The sequence below is a fragment of the Emydura macquarii genome, unplaced genomic scaffold (genome assembly GCF_026122565.2).
Source record: "Emydura macquarii macquarii isolate MOO-44397 ecotype Brisbane River unplaced genomic scaffold, CSIRO-AGI_Emac_v2 contig_2768, whole genome shotgun sequence".
Taxonomy (NCBI): Eukaryota; Metazoa; Chordata; order Testudines; family Chelidae; genus Emydura; species Emydura macquarii.
Window position 1 is genome coordinate 7,297,181 of NW_027132905.1, and position 9,858 is coordinate 7,307,038.

Genomic DNA, 9,858 nt, shown 5'->3' on the forward strand with positions numbered 1-9,858 from the left:
AGATTTCATCCTAGTTCTTTTGGATAAACTTCTTTCTGAGTTTCAATGAGAAGCAATTTTTCAGATAAGATGTGTTAAAGAATTCTTTAACAGAATTTTCAAACACACTCCCCCTCCCTCAAACCCCTGCATCTTATAACTGGTTTGTCTAAATCACCTCAAATGCAGAACAAACACTTGTTATCTATTCAGAGAGTAATCATGCAAAATGAGAAATGGAAATGACCTTTTTAAGAGGATTTTAGAGGAGCTGGGAGGATCACAGCCAGGCAAGTCTCAGTCTTAACACTGTATTTTTGATAATGCTATTCAGCTCTGGTGCACTGTTTAGCTTTACAAACACAGGTCACTCAGAAGGAAGATAAATGTTAGTATATTTAACACCTCCAACTGTTTGTACAGACTAAGGAGACTATTCCAGAAATAATTACCACAATTTCCTCCCCTTATGTTCAAAAGCAAGAAACCAACATGGAGGCATCTATGTTGATATATTTAAGCAAGCCTGAACTAATAAGCCTGATTCTCCTTTATGCTTAAATCAGGAGTAACCCCACTGAGGTCCTAAGAATAAAACTAATATGAACAAGACTCAAATCACACATTATGGGCAGAGAATCATATGCCCTTCTGTACAGCTATATCATTACATAATAGAATGTGGTCTAATATGCCTACTTTTAAATCCACTGTGCCTTATATTTGCTCTAATGAATAGCTAGAGATATATGGACAAATTTTGCTCTCAGCTATACTAGTTCTATTGTTCCTAGGATTTCACTAGAATTGCTAACAATGGAATTGGCCCACGTTTCTCTTTATTTGAGGAGAGTTGGGTTTTGATTAATATAAAAATACACGCACTAAGTACAGATGTTTGGGTTTTGATTTGCCTGCCCTTCCCCATATATGAAGTATCTCTCACTGTGTGCCATGTGCAGGTACTTAAACTTCCAGATTCTCTCTTCATTTCTCAACCTATCATTCATCAAAAAAACAGAAGATTACACTTTTGTCCATTCAAATGAATAGCACATCCTCTTCGTCGCTACATTTCCTATTGCTCCCACTACAATGCTCAAACTGCACAATCTACATCCAGAAACATATTATAGTTTCCTTACCTTTAAGGAATTTGACACAGATACAGTTTTAAATCTGTAATAAAACCACACTTATGAGAAAAAAAGTCCTATAAAATGAAATGGGGACAAAATCCAATAGGATCCATCCTATAGTGGTTACTCTAAAAACCTGTCGAGTTTAAAAGACATTTTTAAGCCTATAGAATTTTATACCAAGGATATAATTGTGATTAAATTCTACAGGCCTCTTCCATAAGGGAGGAAGTCATTGAAATCCAAATCACTGTTGTATTTCCATATAATATTAAATAAAAGCTAACATTCTACTTTTCTAGTACCTATTTAGCACTGGAATCTCAGGTCATCCATAAGCAAGCTATGTGTGTTAGTTAATTATACACATTGGACTCTACCTCTATTATTTCAGAGTTAAATGCCACTTTTCTCTTTGTCCACAACAGAAGGAAAATGCCCTGATGGAAAAGGGCATTAAAAGCAGTGATATTTAGAAAGTAAATTTTCCTCTTTAAAAACAGATTATGAATTAATTTAGCCAGATCAGGGCCCTAGTCTTTTGCTGCTGTTATTTAAGCTTTGGATCACAGCTCTGGCCACTGCACCTCAGTTCTGCTTTGCAACAACCCATGTATTTTAGTATTGTTCCTCTGTTGAACAGACATTGCCATGCATACCAGACTGTGCTGATGTGCCTGGTGAACGTACACAGCCCAATTTAGCCATGGTGTAAACAGGTGCAGGTCCACTGGAGTCTATACACACAAACATAGGCTAGAATAAGAACTCATTCTCAATCAATTCCTAAGGCAAACTTGGAACTCAAGTCTTCGGACGTGAAAGGCTAGGGTCCTTCTGTGTCCCATCACAAAACCTAGACCTTTTGCTGATTTGATACAGCTCTGCTATATGGCACAATTATGGGCCAGATTGTATCCCCTATATCTGTGCACATGGACCTCTCTCTCCACTTCCTTGTAGCCAGGTGAGGAGGCTCAGCAGTCTTCACACAGCAGTGTGCCCACCACTCTATGAATCCCATGCAGTTTTGTCTGGGGTCCTAGCTGGAAGGAGGAGTGGAAAGTGAGAGAGCCAAGGGGAGAAGAAGGTGGGTGGACGGAAGGGATGGCACATTGCTTTCTCTCTATCCCTGGGGAAATTAGATCAGAAAGGACAATATAGCCTGGGACTGTATTACCTTTTCTACGGAGCCCGGTGTGCATTTGTAGTCAGAGGGAGTCCCTGAAAGTTTGGCTCCATTTGAACTACGCTATCAGGGAGCACCCCACTCTCACTCGCAGTCAGGGACCAGAGGCAGTGTGAAGGCACAGGGCCTACAGCTGGACGGTTCTGGCTCCCTGCAGATCTCTGGGGATTATTGTTATTTACTTGTATTACTGAGATCAGGACCCCACTGTGCTAAACGCTATACAAGCACAAAGTGAGAGAGCAGTCCAAATGATTCAGAGTTTAAATCTAAAGAGAGAAGACCGATGGGGAAGGTGGAATAGAGGGGCAAAGTGGCTTTCCCAAGGTCACACATCCCACCACTGTGATTTTTTTCCAGGGATGGGAATAATGGGGGCCATTAGTATCACAAGTGTCTCAGAAAAGCAACGTATTTAAATGAATTGTAACTTTTTATAGTGCTCATGTGTAAGAAGTCTGAGAAACTATTCATACATGTGATAAGGACACCACTTCATGCCCGGTTTATTATGTATATATACACACCATATTACACTGAGTATACCATCCCCAAACAGCACTACATGAAGAAATGTAAGAAATTACAGCTCAGCGTACAACTCCATAAGGCAGAAAATTCAAAGAATGCTTAGTTAGTGCTCAGAAGCTGGTCTGACATTCTGCCATGCACAAGCATGTGTTAAAGGAGGCGTTCAAGCCAAGATTTTTAATTTTCTGAAATTCCTAATTGGTTTATATTGGATCCTTTATATTCATTTAACTTTTTTTCAATTTTCTGCAGTTTAATACACAACTAGTTGAACCTACTACCTTTTTATATATGTAAGTATTAATATAATGTAGCAGACATGACTTCTAGCTGGAAGTAATAGAATTAGTCCATCCGTATAATTTTGATTAATGACAGACCTAACGTTAAGAGAAGACTCATGCCTGGCCTTATGTGCCAGACCTCCATGAACACCTTGAGCTGTGGCAGATTGGCTTATTATTCACAATAATGCAGATGGTTACTCACATAACAGGCTCATAAAAACTCACTTCACTGCATTTTGGCCTCAGTCACGTACTCAGGTATAAAGATCCATCCATAAGATTTGATTATAAAATTAAGGTCTTAAACTGCATTTTCAGAAAATCAAAGGGCCTAATTCAACCCTCAGATTCCTATTGCCAACTTGCTTTGCAACAATGGAGTGGGACCCATCAGCACATATTTGAAGAAAAAATATTTCTTTGACACAAAAATATGGGCCTTTATTTTTGTTCTAGATTTCAGTTGGGTCTAACTTTTTTCCAGCAGTAACTGCAGGCACAATGGTTATTTAGGCATCTATCAACAATATTGCAATGATAATAGGTATTTAGGCATCTAAAGGAGTTTAAGTGAAATTGCAAGTAATGCATTTAAAAATTGACCTTTTAAGGGCAGATTAAAGGTCAGCAAATCAGAAAAAACTTCACTTATGTCTTCCTGAAATACTGAGACTGGGCCAAATTTAGACCCAATGCAACTCCAATGACTGGAGTTATGCCAAGGCCGGAACTGGGCCCCTATGTTAAGAAACTTGTTGACAGCATGCATATCAGATTGACCTCCACCCAGTCACAGCAAATCCATCGAGTCTGTAATAGTGTTGATTCACAGTGAATGGTCAATACCTACTCCATCCATGTTGCAACCCTATTAGGCCATCACAGTCCCCCTCTCTGGAAGCACCAAAGCAATTAGCTATTGTACAGTTTTATAAATGGAGAACCCTACAATGACTAGGAAAAAAGTGAGGAAAAATACTCAATGAAGTACAAAAGAAATGATTCGCCATTTAGAAAACTATTCCAGAAAGTCAACCCAAACAGCTTAGTATCCAAGTACTGTGGGAAGTGGCTTAAATAAAATGTTTAAAATTACCGTAAGTTATATTTCATATTATTCAACAAAGGACATGAAAATATGTATTTTAAAACAGTTCACTTTGACTGAATACTTTAAGGTATTTTAATTTGTTGAAAGGTCATCAGTTCATGCTGTTAAAGTTTAGTCAGCCTTAAAAAAAACCCCAAAAAACAAAATCCACACACCAACTTGATCACCAGCCTGATTATACATAATGCAGACTTCAATGAGGTGCACTTCAGTGCTCTGTTCTCATAGAATAATAATGACTACTGGGCCAACATATGCAACCATCCTGCTGTCTTTGCCCAAAAGAAAAATGGGTTGTTCTAGAAATACAATCAATAGCTATCTTCCCAGAGCAGACCATATTGGACCATTGGCTTGATACGGCAAGAGAACCACTTCATTTTGCAAAGTAAAATTGCCAAAAGTGAAAAGAAAGCTTGATTTAAAATTTCAGATTTAATTAAAAGTCAAATTCAAAAACTATGTTAATGCAACATTACGACTAAGATTTATACATGCAGAAAAGTACAACACATTCAAAGCTCCCATTTCCACAGCAACCATATCTCAGTTCTCTTGTGCATATGTAGTATTCTGTTATTGTATATATTTGCTCTAATCATGCAAACATCTATGCTTACTCACATGACCAGTCTCTCTGAAGTTAATTGGACAACTCGAGGAAGGAATAACCATTGCCCCAATCTTGCTGCCATTGATGCCAATGGCACAGGATCCGGCTTTCTGCCCAGTAGTGCTGGCAGAATCAGGCCGTATAGTATTAACTTTAATTCCTTCCTGTAAAATTCTTGCCCCACGTATAAGGCCTGAGTAAAATGTTTTATCCAGTGATACTGAATGTGGTAGCCAATTGGTAGTAAAAGACCTTTCCCACTGGCTGGGCACAAAACACCTGCCCCTCTACAGTGGTTATTACTACATACTTAGAGCATGTCTACATGGGGACCCTCAGGAAAGTTAAGGCAAATCAACTAACGCATGACATTAAAGCATATTAAACTCCCATGTGGATGCTCTAATTCAGGGGTAAAGTGGTCTTAGCTCGCTGCAATTTAATCCTCACTACGATGTTTCCACACAAAAGATTCATCAGTGGATCTTTGAGGAATATGCCCTGAAACTGTAGGCAGTGTGGAACCACACTAGTTCTGCTATATTTGAGCAGGTTCTTCCATGGAGGATTTGACCCTGAATAAATATATCAAGTATGTTTGGCATACAGTTGTTGCAGAAGCCATAACTTTGAATTTCCTGACTTCTGTGCGCATAAGATCTCACACAACATTCCTGAGTATATCTTTTAGTGAAATAAAGCTATCATGAGCACAATTCCATAGTACCATGAGAATGCATAAAGGCTTTTATTATTTCAAACTTTGGCAAAACGTGTGCAACCCACACGATCTTATGTGACTTACCAGCTGGTGGGGAACTAAGTGGCTTCTGGTTGATCATAGAATCCTAGAAATGTAGGACTGGAAGGAACCTCAGTAGGACATCTAGTCCAGTCTCCTGCACTGAGGTAGAACTAAGTATTATCTAGACCATCCTTGACAGGTGTTTGTCTAACCTGTTCCTAAAAACTTCCAATGATGTAGATTCCACAACCGTCCTAGGTAATTTATTCCAGTGCTTAACTATCCTGACAGTTAGGAAGTTTTCCTGATGCTGCAATTTAAACCCATTACTTCTTGTCCTGTCCTCAGTAGCTAAGGAGAATAATTTAATCACTCTCTTCTTTATAAACAATCTTTTATGTACTTGAAGACTTATGCCCCCCCTCAGTCTTTTCTTCTCCAGACTACAAAAACTCAATTTTTTTTCAAATCTTCCCTGATAAGTCATGTTTTCTAGACCTTCAATCATTTTAATTGCTCTCTTCTGGACTTTCTCCAATTTGTTCACACCTTTCCTGAAGCGTGGTGTCCAGAACTGGACACACTACTCCAGTTGATAATCTCGTCCGTGCTGAGTAGAGTGGTGGAATTACTTTTTGTGTCTTGCTTACAATACTCTTGCTAGTATGCCCCAGAATGATACTCATTTGTTTGTTTGTTTTGCGCAATGGTATTACACTGTTGACCCATATTTAGTCTGGAATCCACTATCACCCCCAGATTCTTTTCTGCAGTACTCCTTCCTAGGCAGTCATTTCCCATTTTGTATTTGTGCAGTTGATTATTCCTTGTTAAGTGTAGTACTTTGCATATGTCCTTATTGAATTTCATCCTATAAATTGAGACCATTTCTCCAGTTTGTCCAAATCATTTTGAACTTTAATCCTGTCCTCCAAAGCACTTGCAACCCTCGGCAGCTTGGTATCCTCTGCAAGCTTTATAAATGAACTCACTATGCCATTATCCAAATAATGTATCATCATGTGTGTCTTCATCATTGTTGATTACATACATGCAAAGTCTGAACTGGCTAAATAAAACCAATTAAGATATCTGAGCATAAAGATATCTGAGCAATCCCTTCAGAAACTCCCATTGCTTATGTTTAGATATAGAGACGCTCAAAAGTTTTTCCATCAAAAATGTTTCTTTTTCCTTTAGAAAACAGCTTTGACAATTAAAAGGAATTTTTTTGCAAGAAAATTCACTTTTTCTTCAAAAACTTTGAGGGCTTACTGGTCAAAAAAATGAAAATTTGGTTTTTGACAACTGAAAATTTGAACTTTACAGTTTTTGGCTGTCAAAACCAATCTGTCCTCCCTCCTGCAAAAAAATTCAAAGAAAAATGTTGATGACTATGAAAAAAAGGTCATCTTCACTGAAATTTTTCAAATAAAAAAAAAATCATTTCCCAGCCAACTCCACTTGGAAAACTAAAAATTAATTAAACTAAAATAAAATCCTGGTGATTAAACTTTCTTCAAACCTTTCAGATGGAAGAATGAGAAGCTTCAATTTAAGTGTAATTTTTGGAAGGGCTCAGAATGAAAGAAATGTCTCAATTGTTGGAAGATCTTGAGAGGCCCTTGTTAAAATTCTGCCCCCAAATTAAATGAAAGTTGGATTGATTTATTTGCCTTTAACAGTTTGCACCCTCTCTCTGAATACTGTTAAGTCATCACACTGGGCTTGATGCAGAAATTATTGGGTTAAACCTCATAGCCTATGTTATGCAGGAAGCCAGAGTAGATGATGACAATGGTCCCTCTGAACCTTAATATCTATGACTTCATAATATGAATATATTTGTAGGAACCCTTTGTTAAAGGGCACAGCTTTTCCTAAGTTTCATCAAAAGAGAACAACTTCATCAGTCTCAATAGATGGTCCTTATAATGAGAGTTCATGGACCTATTCCCTGACACATTAACTTCTACCATTGTTAAGGCAATACACGCCAAGCTCCTTATAATTGTAAGAACCTAGGCAATTATTTAGTATAAAGATGATGACCACCCCATGAAAGAAGTCTAAAGTTTAAATGTAAAAGATAGGTACCAAGGTTTCTCATGAAGGAAAAAACAAACAAGGCAATCTGCATACAGAAAACAAAAGGATAGCAATCCACAACCACAATTAAGATTTAGTCTATAAAAATTAGACACAGTTAGGTGCCATTTTTATTATTGCACCTTGTCTCACTCTTTCCAAGGCCCGACAAAATGTTAAGGGTGCAAAGCACAAAATTTAAAAAAATGTAACATATAGTGTCTGTTCTTCCTTACCATCTCCTTCCCATATAACAGCCAGCTGGCTGCACTCCCTTCTTCCATTGCCCATTTATAGAATCACACTGCAGACATATTGCACAAGTCATATGCAATAAGGAATATTTAACAGCACTGTCTTTGCTAATGGTCAGCATTAGCATTCAGATGTCCCCTTTCAGTCTTGGATAGACACAAGCAGGTCTCTCAGTATTTACCCCCCCAATGTTTGCATATAACAACAAAAAGAGCACAAGGAACATATATATTTCACCTCCTACTGCATTGCCTCACTGCATCTGCATGGAAACTATGGGAATTCGAGACTTGTTCCCTTTTGCAGCATAATACACGGAAACAAAACAATGCAAAGTAACTGGATTCGGTGGAATAAATACAGGCTGTAACAGATCTTTAAGGTATTTCACGTTGCTTTTTGTTACAGAAAAATGTACTCCGAAAATTGCTCCCTGAACCCTGTACTAGCATCAAACATTAAGCAGGGTTGATAATAAAATCCACCAGCTCTATTTCTCCACCACCTATGCAGAAGGAAAGGTTGCTGGGTTTACCACCCCGTGCCTCGAATCAATAGATTTTTTCGGGGATGTTTCACCGTTTCCCAGCCACCGAACTCTTCCTCAGCAGGCAGGAGAAACTTTTCTCAAAGTTACTCCCTGATGGACTATTCTTTATAGGCTGAGATCCAGCTCAAAGCGCTGCTGATCGTTTGGGCACGACTGGTTTAATGTCCTCTGCTTTTACAACAGACCTCACCGACGCTCAGCCAGCAACCGGTGGCACCAAGCGCACCTCTCCTCTCTCCCACCCACGGCCACTAGCAGACGGGGAGGCCGCACCCAGAAGCAGGGCGCCCGGGCCAAAAAAAAAAAAGCAAGGCGGACTTACATCCCTGAACTTGTTCCAGTATTTGTCCTTGTCGTACTGGGAAACGGTGCTCAGCCACTTGTCGTTGTCCAAGGCATTGCCCCGGGGGCTGCTGCCGGCGAGGGTGTCCGGCCGCCTGCCTTCCACTTGCAGGAAACACCAAGCCACCAGGACCACGACCCGAGTCATCTGCAAGGAGAGGAGCAGCGCTGGGTGGGGGGGTGGGTGCGCGGCGCGGTACTGGGGGGGAGGGGGGGCAGTGTGCCTCAGCCACAGCGGGGAGCCGCGGCGCTGTGTCTGGGGGGGGGGGGAGACTAGGAACCGGGGGAGGGGGTTGGAAGAGCCTCCAGCCCGCTCCCCAGCCAAGGGCAACAAGCCGGAGGCCGACCCCCAGCCCGGCAGGGGCAGGAGGGGAGTTCCCGGGGGGGGGGGGGGGGCGGGAAATAAGTTGCGTTTCCTTGCAGCCCTTCCCCAACTTCGGGTGGGGGGAGACGCCCCCCGGCCAGGGGGCAGAAGGGAGCCGGCGAGTAGCCGGGGACCCCCCGCCCCGGGGAAGGGGGGACGCTCGGGGGGCGGCGGGAAGTTTGGCGGCACGTACCTTAGAGCGGCGGGGTCGCCGAGCCGCTGCCGCCCGTGTCAGCCCCGCTCTGTGCCGCCGCAACCGCCGCCGCTCGCGCCCTGCCTTGCGGCCGGAGACACGCTTCGAGCCCCGAGCCGGCTTCGCCCAGCCGCTTTGTGCGCCTGTCTGCCGATGCGCGCTGGCCTTTCCCCGCAGGCGGCCGGCAGCAAGAGGCGAGGTCTGGCGCCATCTGCCGGCCGAGCCCCAGCAACGCCGCCGCAGATGAGGCGAGAGGCAGCCCAGCGGCAGGGGACGGGTTCTCCTGGCTCTGCCCGGCTTCAGGGCGGGTCAGGGGACAAGAGGGGGCTACCCCCCCACATCACCCCCACCTTTGCCAGGCGCTCTGCCGCCAGCCCCACACGCCTGGGGACCGCCCCAGGCCCTAAAAGGGGGGGAGGCAGCCCCCGCCCCTCGTGACACAGGGTGACCAACATTTGAACCAGGGGCTCCG

At 42.2% G+C, this 9,858-nt stretch overlaps 1 protein-coding gene across 1 annotated transcript in view; it reads right to left on the reverse strand.

The window, feature by feature from the left end:
• SPOCK1 (SPARC (osteonectin), cwcv and kazal like domains proteoglycan 1) overlaps positions 1 to 9,597 on the reverse strand; it is a 419,844-nt gene extending 410,247 nt beyond the window's left edge. The window contains 3 exon segments of the mRNA XM_067566726.1: positions 8,810 to 8,977; positions 9,387 to 9,575; positions 9,577 to 9,597. Coding sequence (XP_067422827.1) covers positions 8,810 to 8,977; positions 9,387 to 9,575; positions 9,577 to 9,597 — 378 coding nt within the window.
• Between the last annotated feature and the right edge of the window lie 261 nt (positions 9,598 to 9,858).